Consider the following 17,668-nt stretch of genomic DNA (forward strand, 5'->3'; position numbering starts at 1 on the left):
CAAGGGGGAAAAGACAAGAATTTCTCAATGCATGTACATCACTTGTAATATCATTAGAAGATTAAACACATCCGTTGAGGAAAACTGTATCAGATTAAATCTCTCACTTATCACTTGGAAAGAAGTACAAAGCCCAGGTCACAACTGTTGGGGTCACCAGCAGCTGCACAAGCACTGTTCATCAGCCTGATGAGACAGGTTTGGGGTTTCAGCCAAACTCCAGCTCAGCCTCAATTGTCACCCTGTGCCTTTCCAAAGGGATGGAGCATCACTCCCCAGCATAGCTCACAGCCCTCCTGCCTCACCAGCTGTGAGCAAACCAGGACCCTCAAACCCTCCCCAAAGGCAAGGGCTGCTCACTCCCTGGGATTGGTTATTTCTATTCCTTCCCTGCAACTGTAATGGAACCTGCAGGCATCTGGTTTCTGAGGAGTTCCTGAAAGCTCCTTCACACAGAGCAATTTTTTGCTTTTTCCTCCTTTTTGATGCTAAACAAGTCAGCAACCTGTGCACAGAGCTTTGAACCCACCCATTCCCCAGCAAACCTGCTTTAAAAGACAGACTCACAAGTGTAAAGCTGTCTTGGGAGACTAAAGGATAAAGCCCTGTAAACATCAGGGGGAAAAAAAAGAAAAATATGGATTCTCATTAACTCTGTATTCCTCCTGCATTGGGAGATCCCCAGCTCACAGCTCTGCAGGAGCACACCACCTGAGGAGCTCCCAGGGATGGGACAAGGAGAGGTCAGGAGAAGAGGAGGGGTCCTGGAGTCATTAAGATCCAGGTTATAAGGCAGAAAAGTTGTGCAGGAGGAATTACACAGCTGCAGCTGAGGAATTGTTCATTCCTATATAACAATAAATTTCCATAGGCAGACAAACCCTCCGGGTCTCTTACAAAGCAGACTCTGCACAAAGAGGAATGTGGCCCTAAACTGTTTATGATACAAGTAGCTACAGTAACTTCAAATAGACCAAATAAATGCTTGAGGATTAAAACCTCCACAGCTAAAAAAAAAAGAATCCAAGACTTTTACTTAATTTAGAAATAGTTTCATTGGCATTTTACTTTAGTTGGTTAGGTTTTCCCACTAATATTTCCACAAACGTCTGCAACCATATAAATATTCCCTGTTTCTGTTTGAAAATCTCTGTATTTTTTACCACCCTGTGTGTGACACAGCCAGCCCAACTCCGGGTTTAGAGATAAACAGGGTGAAAACTAACTTTGGTAAACACCTCCCCACCAGCACACAGAACCCTGGCAGCTCATACCCTCCTGACAGATGTACTTGCGTGGCACCTCTCAGGAAACTGAATTGTTTTGTCAGCAAAATGCTTTCAGTGGAAGATCAAGACAGCTCACACGGGATGGGGCTGGGAATTTATGAGCAGATTCCAATTTTAGTCTCTATCAACCATGCCCTAGCAGAGAAGGGGATTATGAAGAGCTCCATGAATAATATGAACTATAATCATCTGTTGAAGGCTCTGTGTGCTCCAATTCCTGAAAAAAGTAATTAAACTCACAAACTTTGCTCGGTGCTTTGGGGAGTTGCAACTAATGAATGAATACGTTAATTTATGGGAGATTTAAGGCTCTTCAGAGAACACCCTGAGCAGGAACTGTCCTTCCAACTGTTTGTGTTTGGGCTGTAAAGTTGTGCTGCGTGAATAACCAGCAAGAAAACAGAGATGAGCTGGGGGATGAGCTTGGGTAATACTCCTTGATCACATCCTACCCTTCCCAGTGGGGCTCCCTGTAACTCCTCTGGGCAAGACCTTGGGGACAACGGGGTCAAACCTTTTATTTGAGTAACAGCCGGGTTTGCTGCTCACACTCATCGCTGAGAAGCAAAACTTTCTCTTCCTGCTGCTCCCAGCAGATCCCAGGCAAGAGCAGGTGCAGCAGCACAGCCCTGCCTTCCCAGCCACCCCACACTCCCAGGGATGCAGCAGAGCAGGGACTTTGTCCTGCCTGCAAGGAACTGATCTGCCCAGCGACAGGAGCTGCCTCCTGTCTGCACATTTGTCTGACACAATTAAGTTACTTCGAACCAAAATCCATCGCTGCAAGGCATGCAGCCTTCCAGAGCCTTCTCCCTTCTGGACCCTGCCTGCAGATAAAACAGATCCTCTTCTCCCGAGTCACTGCAATTAACTCCTCATGCTCCCAGTGTCAACTTCAGCTTTGGCAGGAATGGATGTGACCTCCAACCTCCTCCTTCCAGAGCCAGGTTCGTGCTGAGCCCTCACTGAATACCCAACCCGAGAGCTCCATCGGTGCAGCTGAGCAGGATTTGTCATCCCCAGCCATGGCTCACTCTGCCTGGGAGAACAAAAGGGAATGGCCAAGTCCAGGCTGCTGGAAAGCCATTTTTTGCTTAGTACAGAAATAACAGAGTAGGTGATAACACACCTGCTTCAGTGCCATCAGTTGCTGAAAGCAGCTGAAGGGAGGGGCACTGGTGAGAACTGTGCCAGCCTCCCTCCCTCCATGCAGGTACATCATGTACAAGCTGCAGGGCTTGGATCTCTTGGGAGATTTCCCAGGGAGGTGGCAAACACACATGGCTGATCTCACTGCAAAATGCAGTAGTTTTTTTGTTGCGAAGACATAACCCAATTTCTTGTGGTGTAGCCACAGTGTAACCAGGTCCTTCACTGGTGTATGAAGGGAGCTGCAGCTTTGCCTCACTGACCCTGGGCAGAGCTACCAAAGCTCAGTCTAACCTGGGATGGACATGGTAGGAAGTCATCCTTCCTTTCTCCCTCATTTACATCACTCTTACACCAGGAGGGAAGACAGGACAAAAGCGAGGAGATGCCAACAGCAATGGTGCAGTCAATCCATAATTCAATATAAAAATACTTGGAAGTGCATCCTCCCCCAGCAGAGGCAGAGGAGTGCTCTGCATCTCCTGGAAGCAGCAGCTGCTCCTCGGATGGCTGCCACAGCCCCCCAGCCTGCTCTGGGGCACACATAACCTCTGGGGATGGTCTTCACCTTTGGGGACAGCAAAAGCATCAGGCCCAGGCTTCTCTCCAAGCATGCAGGAGTGATTTTTAAGCTGCTCTAATCATTCCCCAGGCCGAGAGGTGCATTCAGAGGGAGACTCTGGACACACACAAGAGGTAGAAGATGGACCAAGGTGGGGGTCACACTGCTGTAAGATGCAATGCTCTCCACACAGGGAAGGGGCCCATCGTTCATAGCTCGGCACACAGGCAGCAAGAGGCATTTTTACAACTTTTTTTACCTTTTTTAATGAGAAAGAAAAGACGACTTGCATTGGACGGTTTCAGGCTATTTTATGTTTAAGCCTGTGGTGAAAATCTGGAATGAAAACTTTGATCAGTAACTCCAGCAGGTGCCCAGGGCAGTTCCTTTCAAGATTCAGCTCCTCCAGCTGAGCAGCAAAGGGACAGGCCCATTAACAAAGGCGCCTTTTATCCACAGTGTTAATAAACACTAACTGAAAGTGTTAATAAAAAGAGGCTTTCCAGAGCCTGAGCTACGACCCCAGTTTGTCTCAGCTCTTTGCATTTTCAAGCTTAGAGATGAAGCAAAGCCCCAGCGAATCCCAGGATTCATTCCCAATACACATTCCTAATTCTTCTCCTACTCTAAACAAACATATTTAAATGCAGACTTTTATTAATCACAAACAGCGAAGTATCTTTGTTCCTCTCTCACTCACTTTAAAGGCCATGCAGAGGAAGGCAGAGGGACTTGAAGAGAAGAAAACCCTTTGACAGCCTGCAGCCAGCAAGACCTGCTCCTCTCATTGCTCCTGAGCCTGGTTCCAAGTTTAATAAAGGTGTTTTGTCTCCTTGCTTAATAAGTGGAATTACCATAGCAGAAAGCCCAGCGGGGGAAAGGGATAGCACGGAGCATGAGTAATCACAACCGGTTTCGGGCAGGTTTTGCCATTTGGGTCCTGTTTCAAGGTTATGATGACATAGTGCTATGGGCTGGTTTGGAGTTACCGTAACTCCTGCCAGACAAGGAGTTGTAAGTTACAATGTGGTGCAAGCAGGGAGAGCTGCTGGGACAGAGCAAGGAAAATGTCATCCGAGCTGGGAATAGAAGTTTCCTGTTCCTTACGTTTTATTCCCTTATTTTATAATGCAGCCTTGTGCTTGCCCTGCTGTACTTTGCACGGGACATGGTGATGCCTTTACCTCCAGCTCACAGTGACTTAAATTCCTGCTTTCAGAACTTGTTTCACACCTTTGCTCTCACCCAGCACCTGCCAAACTGGGTCACAGATACTGCACCCAGACAAAGTTTGCTGGCAAATCCATGGAGAAGAAGCCAAGCTTTCAAAGAGGGAACTGATACGGGCCAGGACACGTCATGGAAAAAGACACCTGGATGGAGAAAGCCATCATTTATCACTGGAAACAGGGGACTGCAGCAGATCCAGTATCATCTGCTGAGGACCTGCTGAGGGGAAGCAGCCAGCATGGTGCAGCTCAGCTGTACTCCAAAACTTCCTCCAGCAACTGCAGCTATGCCATGAATTTAAAGAGCATAAATCCCCCCCTGCACAGAGAGCAGGGGCAGAGCCCACCTGCAGGGCTCTGAGGGCAGCTGCCAGCCCCTGCCTCCCCCTCACCTCTGCTTTGAGCCCCCAAGCCCTGCAGCAGATGAATGACTCCAATCAGGGCTGCACATCAGCTTTTCATTCCTCTCTCCTTAGTCCCTGTGGGCAGACAGTGCAGCTCCATCCAGTCCCAGCTCCTGCCTCAGCCATGAGGTACTACCTGTATTTATTTCCAGCAATAGCTCTCCTACCAAAGGGAAACGTTTCCATTAAACAGCCCAAGTTCAGCAACTACAAACAGTGACTTAAAGCCTAAGCCAGTTCTCTGAAACTTCCACAATAAATACCAAGCCATCCAGTGAAGTACAACAGGCAACAACCCTGCCCTGCAGAACACCCAAACCCCTGTAAATAGGCAAAACCTTTAAAAGCGTGATGGGAAGGATGGAGACAGCCAGGCATGAGGGTTTCAGCCTGCATGTGCAGCACTCCCCATCTCACCCACAGCCCAGGCACTAAGCTGAGACCAAGTCTGAGCAAAGTCGCTGAAACCAAAGTAGTGATTTGCAGAGTCAGAGCTGAGCCCTCCAGCATCACCAGGGGGGAATTAGCCTCGTCAACAGCAGCACACTCAATCTGGGGCTGGCAAAACCAAGCCTGATCCCAAGCCAAAGAAATGCTCAAAACCACAGAGCTTCCTCTGAAGCCAGTAGGTCAGCTAGGAGAGGTTTGTTGACATTTCTATCTTGGCCATTTCCTCATTTTTGAGGGCTTCATAATGACTGTTTTGGCATTGCAGGAGGAGGAGCAGTGCCTCCTCTTCCACCAGCTCTGCTGCCAGAAAGAAACACTGTGAAAGGAGGATCTGAGTCCCACCTGCAAAGAGGTATCCAAAATCCTACTGAGCCCAGGGAGCTGCAGGTACCTGACACGACCCTGAGACTCTACTTTGACAGGGCCAATATTGCACCCACTGTTAAATATATCACCTGGAATTACAGATATACAGGTGGGAGAGATGTCAGCTCTAAGGCAAAGTCAGTATAGCTCCTGTACATCCTGACAGTGGACACAGGGGATGCTCTCAGAGGGCTCACAAAGTGATAGGTGATGGTGCAGAGAGAGGAGAGCATCAACCCTCCAGTCCATAAACTTGAACTTGCCATCTGCATACCTCCTGGAAAGCTTTTAAGGGGTTTGTAAACCAAAAATCAGGGGTAGTCACTGCTCCAGGCATCCCCTGACACCAAACTGAGGTGCTGGGGGAAGGCTCTCTCCTGTCATTGCATCCATCCCAAACAGAGCTCACTGCCTTCCACAGGGAAGTCAGTACCACCCTTGTAACTGACTGTCCCTTCAGAGACTGGTCCATGTCTTGTTTATCTTTCATTTTAAGTGGATTAGACATGTACAAAAGCCTCCCTTGAAAAGGAACAACCAAGATGTGAAAAGGATGGGAAGATCCAACTGTCAGGCATCAGCACTAATCCACGTCAAAGGGCACGCTGTCAACAACTCACTGTAAACTTTCAGGAGGAAAAAAACACTCTGAATAAAATAGTTAAGACCAAATAAATATTTGTCATTCATTATCTGGAGTCAAACTTGGATTTCTCAACAACACAGCCAAGCCAAAGCAAGCACATTAATAAGAGAACATCTTTTCCAGGGAGCTACACGCCAGGCCTGCAGCCTGCCCTTGAAGGGAGGAAGGCTGGAGGCAGGTGAAGGCTCTGTTTGCCTTTCTCCGATAACAGGTATTTAGTTTTCTACGTCACTTCGCTTTATCGTAGCCTGAAACCTGGCTGAGCACTCGGTTCCACCTCCCCATCTGCTCCCTGTGCCAGCTGGCCCTGCGGCCCAGGGGATGCTGAGCCAGCCACGGCGATGCCACAGAGCACAACAGCTCCCCAGACCCAAACGGGGGGACCCCCAGCCCTGTTCAGGAACTGGGGGGCATTGCTCAAAAACCCCACAGGGCAGATCTTAACACGACATGGATGATCACAGGGAGGGGAGTGCTGGGAGCACTCATGTCCAAGTCATGTAGGGAGCTGGAAAACAAGGCAAATTCCACCCCAAATCCTTCCTCAAGTATTGGGACTGGAAAAAAAAAACCACTGGCCTTGGCAGGGAAGGGCAGAGCACAAGCTGGGGAGGCTCCAGCAAAGACATTGCCTGTGTTGGCAGCAAGTGAGCAAACACCCAGCCCAGGCAGAAGCCGACAGGTCAGTATGCTCCATTTCAGCTCCAGTAACCTTCCAGCTTGGACAAACAACTGGAGCAGATCCTCCTCAGGATGTCTTGAGGTCCTAATTGCATCCCAGCCCAGCTCCCCACAGACCAGGCTGCAGTTTGGGGTGGGAAGGGGTGCATGGAAACACCTCCTCCTGCCCCACAGGCACTACCAGCTGGGGCACTGCACAAGCTCTGTGTCCTTTCTCCATCCAGGAACACTCCAAACCCATGGCACAGTGAAGGCGTGGGTGCCTCTGGCCCCATTAGTCACACATCTGCCATCGAGACGTGTCTTGGGGTTTGTAGGAGCCTTATCCCAAAATCCTGCCTGCTCCCTCAGAGCCCAACATGGTGCATCCATCCTGGTTTTTCCCCCCAAATAACTGCTCAAGTGAGTGTGTCTAGTTTGGAGCAGAGAAAGAACACCCTAAAACCCAGGCTATAATGTTTGCTTTGTGATAAGCAAGAGCTTTAGCTAGCAAATAAAATATATGTAATACATACATATACCTATACAGTTTTTCTTTAAATAGAGGGAAGGAAAATGGAATCATTGAAGTTTTCATAGCCCAAGGAGCTTTGAAAAATTTGGAGAGAAGGAACAGAACATCGAGTTTAAACTGTTTTCAGTGGAAAAGCCCATTAAATGAAAAGGAATCTTTTGCAGAAAGATATATATTTTGCTGATTTTGACAAAAAGGCCTGTTCAGAGGAGGGGAAAAAAAGCTTTCATTTGAAGGTTTTGAGCATTGCTTTTGCACCTTTATAGAGCTGCTCATGAAAGCATCCTCACAAACCTGTTATTGCTGGAACACAGCATTGCCTATGGAGAAGGTGGATCTGACCACGTGCAGGGTGCAGGCAGGGGTTTGGAGACAACCCTTGCCTGTGCCATGAAAATGAGAAGTTATTACAAAAGGCAGGAGAAAAAAATATATATTAAAAAAAAAAATCAACTTCCTTCCCTTCCATTTGGCCCCTGGGAAGGGGAAATGCTGATCCTCCAGCTCACAGATGGTTTTCCTGGAATAACCTCCTGGTTTCCACCCTGTCAGCCACACCTAGCGCTGGGGAGAGATTTTGGAGGACAGATGAAGGACATCAGCCTCCCTCCTCCACATCAGCACCAGCAGCACTGCACATGCCATGGGATGCACCACAGGACACAGTGGTATTTCCTGGGATGAAACATCAACTTTGCCCACAGATCCCTCCCCAGCAATGGCCACATCTCACACTGCAGGAGAGGAAGCTGTGGGTCGAGCACACACATCCCTGGCAATTAAAGTCATCTTCTTAGTATCAACCAGTCCCAGCCATCCTGTGACAGGCCACAGAGATATGAATTACACCCTTGCCAATTTAGACTGCTTTTCTTCTCATTCAGGTGTTGTTGGACCCAAGTCCCATTCAGTGACAATCACAGCATCACTCAGCAACTGCACAGAAGGAAGGATTGAGCATCACCTAAAAGGTTGTTGTATCTTCTCAAAACTTTGCACAACTGCACACACAGGGATGAATTTAGAGTAATGTCACCAGTGAAGCGCTCAAATTAATAGCAGTAAAGTGTAAGTGCTCCACGTGGCAGGCAGAGCCCTGCTGGGGAAAATGACCTGTGAAAGCTGAAAAGGCAGCCCACAATGAGACCACTGGGAGAAAAAAAAAAAAAGGCAACAAAACAAACAGTCCATTTCAATCTCCTTTTCATAAAGAGACAAAATGAACCCAGGAACACATCAGAGAACAATCATTTAGCACAGATCAAACAGGAGAACTAGCATATTAAAAATACATGCAGCATTAATCAGCTACACAGAGTTATGTGCCATCATTTCCATAAATAATACAGGATCAAAGCAGCCCAAGCAGCACTATCAGTTAATATAGTCAGCCAGTCAGTCAAAATAGAGTAAAGCTGCCTGAAAATCGTGGCTGTATAGTTTGCCAGGAATAAAGCAGATTCATCTGAGAAGTGGCACTACCAGTTAAACGGGTAAAGGTTACCAGCAGCCTCGTCATTAGAGGGAGGTGATGCCACAAAGGAGGGGGAAAAAAAAAAAAAAAAAAAAAAGGAATGAAAGGTTAATGCAGCCTCAACAAATTATTTTAAAAAAAAACCCAAACAACTTGGGGAATATCAATATATCTTGTCTAGTGGTGACCCCAAGAAGGGCCAAGCTGTGGGGCACAGGGGGGAAAGACTGACCCTTCTGGGAACATCCCCAGTGGCTGGAGCAGGGGTGAGCCATGGGGTGCAGCTCACCCAGAGCCCCTTCCCCAGCATTGGGGCAGTGCCAAGGGGCTCCTCTTTGCCCAGGAAAAAACACCCTGCTGTAGAAATCATCCTGTTCAGGGTGAAGGCTCAGGACCAAACAGCCTTTAAACATCCACCCATCCATGCACAGAAAATGCCTGTGTCATTAAGCCCTTTTCTGAAAGGCTGCAGAGCCGTTTAGCTGCCCGATTTTTAAAACAGGCATGTGGAGCAGAGCTATAAATAGCAGGGATGTTTGCCTCGTCATGTTTCTGGGGGCTTATTTATAAGGACAGGGGGCAACTGAATTAAAAATGGTTAAAAAAGAAGTGTCTTGGGCTTCTCTGCTTTAAAGCCAAGTTGCCAGAAGACAAAAACCTTCGAGGTTTTTGCTTTTTTCTTTTTCCAGGCAAAAAGCAAATGCCCATCGCTCATGCTCAGACTCTGAATTGGTTACATTTACAAGTCAAATTTTAATTCATACAGCAGGTGTTCAGAAATAAAAAAAAAATCCTCCTTCAAGCAGCACAAGACCAAACTAAGGCTTTGCATTAGTTCTTGCAGCTCCAGGGAAGCTCCTCATTCACTGAAATAGGACCCATGTATGTGAATGAGGAGCAGAGATCTCAAAAATCTCTTCCAGAGTCGGAGCGGGGTGGGGGGAAGCCCTGAAGGGCTGGAGCAGAGCTGTTGCCAAATCTGGGGGCTGGCAGCCTGCATGGCATCATGACCCTGCTGCATCTCGGGTGATGGAGGGCGATAGGAATTTTGCATGGGAAGATCCAGATGAGCACCAGCCAGAGGAGGAATTCAGCCTCTAACAAAAGAGCCGCTTTGGGCAGCTCAAGCGGTCCCCCAGGCGATTACAGCCCCGGCAGTGTTTGGAGGGTCTATTCTTCGCAGGAAGCTAGGCGAAATCCCGGGAAACCACGCGGATCGAGCAGCCCCCTCCCTGTTCCCTGCCTTTATTAAATCGCCGGAGAAAACAAAAAGAGGCAGCCAAGCTGCTCCCAGCCCCTCAGCGCCAGGACACCAGCCAGCTGGGATGCAGAAGCTGGACCATTTTCCCTGCATCCCTCGATGCAGGGATAGGAGCCGTGGGGGAGTGAGTGACCCTGTCAGGAGAGGTGACAACCTCCCCTGCTCCTCCAGCAAAGGCAGCTGCAGCGAGCCAGCACCAGCACCATCGGGAAGTTTCCTCCTGAATAGGGGGGGGAATGTTCTGTCAGACAAATGAGGTTCAATTATTCCAAGTCTAGAATGTCTTGTTGGAAATGCTTCCAGACTGACAAGCTTTAATCCAATAAAAGACCCTTCCAGACAAGCCCTGCTGGGACTTTGGGAGCATTTCCCCCTGGCAGAGACCCAGCAGCCCCCAACCCCACAGTGGAGATGGATTTAGCCCAAGGCATAACAATCTTACAGGGCAGCCTCAAGGCACAGGACACTCGAGCTCACTGGAAGCTTAAGCAGAAGCAAAGCAAGAACAACAATTCCATTTCAGTCTGACACAACCCAAAAGTCAAATTTAAAAAAAAGCAAATAATTTCCTGTGAACCAGAAATCTGCCAGTTTAATGAGACTGAATTGCAACTGATTCTGTTCTCCTGGGGTGCTGGAGACACATGAACCCCCAAGGCAGGGCAGATGGCTGGATTGCAATCTAGCCTTTAGCTCATAAAATATATTAATATCCCCAAGCAATTATAAAGTGCCAGACTCTGCCCCTCCAGGCCCTACTCCCACCGAGCAATGCCTCGCTGCACAAGGCAGCCCTGTTGAGCTCAGACATGCAGCACCTCCCAGGGCAACACAGCCTGTGGCTTTCCAGGACTTCTAAAGCAAGTCCAAGCCCTTGCTCCATCCTCATCCAAGAGCTCAGTCAAGTCTCAGGTGCAGTACAAAAATCCAGCTCCTCAATATTATTTTTTTGTTTTATTTTAAGTGCTTGTCAGAGGTAAAGCAGGAGCCTTCCCTTCCAGCCAGACAGCTGTAAAAAGATTCCTGCCTTCAGCACCCAGCCTTGGCATGGGTTTATTCCCAAAGCTGGCAGATGCATCACACCACTACAAAGAGCTCGGCTGCTTCTTGGAAGCACCAGCGAGCACCTTGGATCCACAGCAGCGCTCTCTGACAGTCAGCTGGTGTTAGCTCCACAAATGTCACCAGCACACAGAGCCTCAGCCCCGGATATTTATAGGGCTCTCGTCAAAAAACCTCTGGAATCTTTCCCCTGACTTCAGCAGAACTTCGCATCCAGGACCTCAGCTCCTTAAGAACAGCTTGTTCTGTGCCCACAGCCGCAGAGTGTGGGATGTCCTGCATGTCCCTGTCCTCATGCTGCTCACCTGCAGCACTGAGGATAGACCTGGGGACAGGCTTGATGCCCACCATCACCACCACCCAGGTACACAGATCCCAGGATGCTGCAGCCACCTGCAAGGCCACACTGGAGCAGCACAAGGACCACAGTTCTCTCGGGGATGGGGTCACACACCCTGAGGTTACACCTTGGTGTAGCCCATGACACCATCACTCCTGGACCACAGTGGTCCTGTCCCCTCTGGCACAGCCGGGCAGGGTCAAGACCACGGTGCCTCACTGGGAACAGGCAGCACCAGGAAGGTGCTCCAAGGGCAGAACCAGTCACTGTCTAGGAAGCCCATCCCATGCTTGGCTACACATTTCCCAGCTGTCTGAACAGGCACAACCTTTGCACCCCATGCAAACTCCAGTCTGTGTCGCAAGAGTCCCTTCGGTCACATTCCAGCACTGTCCCACCTGTCCCAGCCACCCTCGCCTGGAGAGACTCTGGCCTCAGCAAAGGGACTGGGACATCTGCCACCACACAGCCTCACACAAACCACTTTCTTCAGTGCTCCAGTACCTTTGCCTCCCCACAGGCTGGTGTTTGGGTATGACCAACAGCAGCCAGAATAATATCACCTCACAGTGGTGGTGCCACTTTACAGATGGGATTTTCCAAGTGACAGCTCAGTGATGATATGTCTGAATGTCAGCTATCATTTAAAATAAAAACAAAAAGCAAAATCCCAACAGAGAGAAGCTAACAAATAAGACCCTCCATGCTCTAGAGATCCTCCCAGAAATATCCTGATTTTCATGAGCATTGCTAAGTCCCAGAATCTCAATCTTGAGTCAGGACAGTTGGATGCATCTGATTCAAGAATGATTCAGATGGGAGAGTGGAGGCAGGGAAGAAGGCAAGGGAGTGACATTTTCTGCTCTGGGCAACACGTCTTTATTTTAAGCTCTAAGATACAAATGTATTATTTGATTAAAAAAAGGCACTTTCTGCCCTGGCTGCTCCCATGCTGATCCTGAGGAACAAGACTATCCTCCTTATCCTCAGCTTTCACATCCATACTTTAATTTCCATTTCTTTAAATAAATTTCAATCCTGCTGGCACCTTGAACACAAGTTATCTCAGTAACCACATGGAACACAATCCTGAGCCCTCAAACAAGGAAGGCTTAAGCTGCCTTCCCAAGCAATGAGCAGGAGGAAAGCTCCAGCTCACCCTCCCCGGCTCCTCCTGCTTGTCCCCCACGGGGTCAGAGGCAGAGCAGGGGCATTCAGGCAGGTGAACCCATACATAGGTAGGAATACTTCTTCCCAAGGATCTAATGGCTGGATGAGAGAAGGGAAGAGGAGGAGTCACCCAGAGCTGTAAAAGGGATGATGGCACAAAGTCCTGAAACTACCTTCAACAACTCAGCTGTTTGTGTCCTACCAGGACTTGAGAGCTCCCAACCCCTCAAGGGGCATAGCCCCAGTGTGGCAGGCTCTGGCTGCTGATGGCTCCATGGCTTGGACCAGTCTTTCCTCTACAACAATACTGTCGGTGCTGTGGGGACCCCCCAAACCTGCCCTCACCATGCCTCCTGCGAGAACAGGATGCACAGACCTTTCTTCAAATGCCCTGCACAAAAGCAAAACCCTCCACCTCTCCAGATGGATGAAGCCAGCACTCACCAGTCCCTTCCCCTGTGTCCAGCCATTACCTTGGTCACCCCCAATGCCCCCGGGGATTTGCCAGGCTCCTCTTCACAAGCTGAACCCATCAGCTAATCCCACCTAAAGCCGCAGCCACCACTCATTGAGGGGCTCTGGCTGCACCTCCTCCATCTGCGCAGCAGCTCCCCAGCCCAAAGTGATCTCACACCAGAGGCTGGGGACCCATCAGCTGTCACTGCACACCCTGACACAGCTTTCATGCATTCCGTGGCAGTGTGCAACACCTTCCTGTGGTTAATGCTCCAAGCCACCTGCATTTCCGGCCCTGTGCCTGCAGCAGAAATTGTTCGTTGTTCCCTCCTACATGATGCAGAGGTAAGAAGTCAGACCCAGCGTCACCTCTGGGCACTGGTGACCCAGGAAGGCAGGTGAAGCATGACAAAACACCAGGGGGGAGAGGAGGCAACAACTGTCAGGATCTGAAGCACTCAATACAATCTAAAGACACCAATACCCAGGGTTTGGGTGCAGCTCTCCTGCTGACCCAGCACAGCATGAGCACAGCAAGGCTGTGAAAGGACGTTTGGGTTTTTCAGTCCACCCACCTGCTGTGCATGGGGCTGGAAGAGAGTCAAAACAAAATGTCAGTCAAAGAGACCCATGTTGCTCAGCACTACCCTCAGAACCATGTGGAATTGAGGATTTTTGTTCTGTAAGCAGGGAAAGTCCAACCAGGACCACGCTGGCCACAGCAGCTGCATCTCTGCTTTAACACAAGCATCCACCCAAGCAGCAGCCATCCCCAGGCTGGATTCCCCAGCAAAGCTCCAGCTCCTGCTTAAAATGAGACTACTGGGGATAAAAGGAAGAGGCAGAGTGTCCACTGTGGGTGTTAGAGGCTTTGGTGATAAGGCGGGGGATACTTCTAAGCTTGTCTCCACAAACATAAGGATTAGCAACTTACTTCCCTTAAAAACAAAATCTAGGATTTTAACAATCACAGGCTTGGAAAGAAAAATAAACATTATGAAACGGAGGAGCACAAGAGCAGAGCAAGCAGGCAGCTTAAGGAAAACTGAAGTGCTTCTTAAATCGGAACGAGAAATGCACCAAAGTCAGAATTGAAATCTTGGTAGCTCTGAACACCACTGACCCTTAGGCCTCTCACACCAACCTCTTATCAGTGATAATGCTATGAACATTAAAAGAACCCTTTCTAATAATGTGCATGAGAAAAGGCCCGTTTGTTTAATGCAACAGAGCACATAATGCATTAATTACCTACTGAGTTGGAAAAGTGATGTTGAATACATGCTTGAGTTAAAACAAACTGAGGGTTTCAGCTAAGCCCATTAGGTCCACTGGCTTTGCTGTGGCTGCAGTGCATAACAGCCTTTGAGAGCAAACCTCTGCACAAGACTCCTTCACAGCAGATGGGGCAGCACAGAAAACCCCACAAAACCCAGAGAAAGCAGCTCCCACACAGACCATAGCTGTACCATCCACCCATAACACCACCTCAGGCTCCCCATCACACAGGGGATGCTACCAAGCCCAGCATCTCCTCCTGATGCTGCCTCATCCACCCTCAGGTGCTCTAAAACCCACCCAGCCCAGGAGCACACCAGCAATCCCCCATCAACCAGGGCTAATCTCAACCTGTTACACTCAGGACTAACAAATTGGCCTCTTAGAGAAGACATAATCTGCCCATGTGCTCCTGCCCTGGCCATCACCACAGTGAAAAGGCACCAGAGAGCAATTTTGCAATTAAGTGGCTGTAGCCATTAATAATTAGGACATTAAACTTCAAAAGGGTGATGCTGGCCTCCACAATACAGACTCAGCACAGCCAGGGGTGGCGGTGAGGAGTACTCATCCTGGATGCTCCCTTTTCCCAAGTGAGAACTGAAGCACAGGGGTGAGGGCAGCCCGTGGCAGCACAGGGATTAGGCACAGAATTCCCCCGACTTCCATCCCTGACAGCTCCTATGGCAGGAGACATAGAGGATGTTATGTAAGCATCCTACATGGAATCTGGGAGCATCCCAAAACCACTGGTAAACCAGTTACCTCATGCACCTGCCCCTCTGCCTGTGGGAGCAGGATGCTCTTGATGAAGCCATTGGAGACGAGGGTGGGAGACCCAGTGCCAATGGATACTAATGGATAACAATGGAAACAAACACAACACAGCAGCCAGAGAGGGAAATGTGCTGGAGGAAGCTTGGGATGTGTATGTGGATCCCCTGGTTGGCACCCAGAGGGTCGCACTGTGCTGCACTGAGTTGCTCAGTCCATTCTGTCTGATCATGGCACAAGAGGAGAAATTGCTTTTCCTTTAAGAACACTCAAGTCATCCTACCTTTATCAGCAATTCCCAGTCTTAAGCTGTTCAGTTTCTTCCAGAAAAAGCAAAGAGAGAAACCTCAATGGAAGAAAGCAAATTAAACCCTGAAAAGCAAGCAACTCCAGATCTTCAACTGATTTTATTTCTAGCCAAATAAAAAAGGTTGATTAATCCCCTTGTTCAGACTGCTAACACTACCAGAACAACGGACTCCCATCCCTTTCACATCAGAGGAAGCTCAATGTACTTAAGCCAAACATCTTCCAGAGAAAGAGAAAAAGTGAATATAAAACAGGAAAGAATCAGTGCTATAGTATTTGCATGTGTCTGAAGATAAAGCTTTGGAATCACAGAGTGAAGCCAAGCTCTCCAGTAAAATAAGTGGACAAAGCTCCATCCTTGGACTCCAGCACAGTTTTGTCTACTTAATCTATAGGTAAACTGAAGTCCCAGCTTTGAAGAGCATCACCTCCCAGTGAGTGACCAGTGCTGTCACTGTGTGCTACACCCAGCAGGAGCTTCACCTGAGAGTACAGCCTTCCCATCCACTCTTCACCTCTCTCCTCCTCACATCCTACATTGAGAATTCCATTTATTCCCGTTGCCATAGCACCTTCCTCAGCTCTGTATAAGCCCCGACCACCACAGGGGCAGGATGAGGCCTCGCACAGGCTACACTGAGACACATCATTCCCAGCACAGATGAAGCTGGTGGCTCGTTTCTGCCTTTGCACACCCATCGGGTACCATGTGAGTACCCCAGCACCCACTGAGCTGCAAATATGCCTCCTGACACAGGTAAGAACAAGGGCCCTGGTGACACCAAGTCATCACTAACCCTGCTCTCTCTCTGCTGCCGGCACGTCGAGGTGGGACACGGGGGACATTTGATGGTTGTGGAGCAACTCGACCTACAAAGTCCCACCGGGGGATGCCCGAGGCCAGCATCTACCCTGTTGGACACTGTCTGGATGCAAGGCGATGGGAAGGACCTGTCTTCATCTCTACGGGGAGCACCGTGCTTGACACGGACCACGGACACGGACAACGCTTCGGGTAGCATGAACCAGCACCTGCCCCGCTGCTCCCCAAAAGCACCAGTACCAGCCCCGGCACAGCACGGGCTTGGCACAGCTGCCCCTCCAGACTGCATCCCAGGGTCGGCACAGCCGCGGCAGCCCCGCACCCAGCCCCGCGGGGAGGCCGAAGCCGGGGCTGGGCCGGGAGATGCTCCGAGGGTCCCGCACCGCGTGGGTCACTTCGCCCACCCCGCACGGGGGTCGCCGCAGCCGGAGGGGCCTCGGGAGCCGCCGCAGCCCCGTCCCCGCGTTTGTCCGCCCGGCGGAGGATGATGGGGAGCAGTCCCGTCCCCGCTCCCCGCCGGTGGCCCCGCTGACACCGCCCCGCCACGGATACGCGCGGGCCGCTCACCTGCGGGGCCGCTGCCCGCAGCCCCCTCCTCCTCCTGCTCCTCTTCCTCCTCCTCCGCCACCGCCTCCTCCTCCTCCTCCTCCTCCCGCACCTCCTCCGGGGGCGGCGGCGGCGCCGGGCTGCCCCGTGCGGGCGCGGCGGTGCCGCGGGGCCGTGCGGGCGGCACCGTGCCCGGGCTGCTCTCAGCGGGACCGCCGCTGCCGCTGCCGGGCTCGGCGGGCGGCGCGGCGCTGGCGGGCAGCGCGGCGGTGGCGGCGGCCAGGAGGGCGGCGAGGCACAGCAGGGCGAGCGCGCTGCTCGGCCGGCGCCTCATGGTGCGGCGCGGGGCTCCGCCATCCACTCATTCATTGACGCGGGCGCTCGCACACGCACCGAGCGCGGCCGGGAGCGGCGCCGGGCGGCGGCGGCTCCTCCCGCCGCCTCAGCCAGCCATGCCGCGCCCGCGCCCTGCGCCCCTCCGGCGGCTCCTGCCGCGCCGCGCCCCGGCTGACAGCGCCGCGCCCGCCCCGCCCCGAGCCGCCCCAGCCAATCAGCGCCGCGCCCGCCCCACCTGACGGCGCGGCTCGGCCAATCAGCGCCGGGCGGGGGCGGGCCGAGGGGCGGCGCGCGGCGGGGAGGGGGCGGCATTGTGCGGGCGTGAGGGACACCGGGCCGGACCTCCCGTGCCCCCGGGAGCGGGAGCGGGCGGACGCGCGCCTGCCTTTCTTATGGGGGTGGGTGTGGGGGTGTGTGTATGCTCGATGTGTAAAAATAGAGGGGTTTAAATGTTTTAATGTTTTATTGTGTTTAAAATTTTTGTTAAAAAATTTTTAATTTCCCCCATCCTCCCCCGCCTCAGTTTTGGGGAAAAACGAGGAAGGCGCC

At 50.9% G+C, this 17,668-nt stretch overlaps 1 protein-coding gene across 1 annotated transcript in view; it reads right to left on the reverse strand.

The window, feature by feature from the left end:
* Nucleotides 1-17,277, reverse strand: part of MEGF9 (multiple EGF like domains 9) — a 50,459-nt gene extending 33,182 nt beyond the window's left edge. The window contains exon 1 of the mRNA XM_069031744.1: nucleotides 16,805-17,277. Coding sequence (XP_068887845.1) covers nucleotides 16,805-17,117 — 313 coding nt within the window. The 5' untranslated portion in view covers nucleotides 17,118-17,277. The remainder of the gene's footprint in view (nucleotides 1-16,804) is intronic.
* Nucleotides 17,278-17,668: the final 391 nt, after the last annotated feature.

The sequence above is a fragment of the Aphelocoma coerulescens genome, chromosome 17 (assembly GCF_041296385.1).
Source record: "Aphelocoma coerulescens isolate FSJ_1873_10779 chromosome 17, UR_Acoe_1.0, whole genome shotgun sequence".
NCBI lineage: Eukaryota > Metazoa > Chordata > Aves > Passeriformes > Corvidae > Aphelocoma > Aphelocoma coerulescens.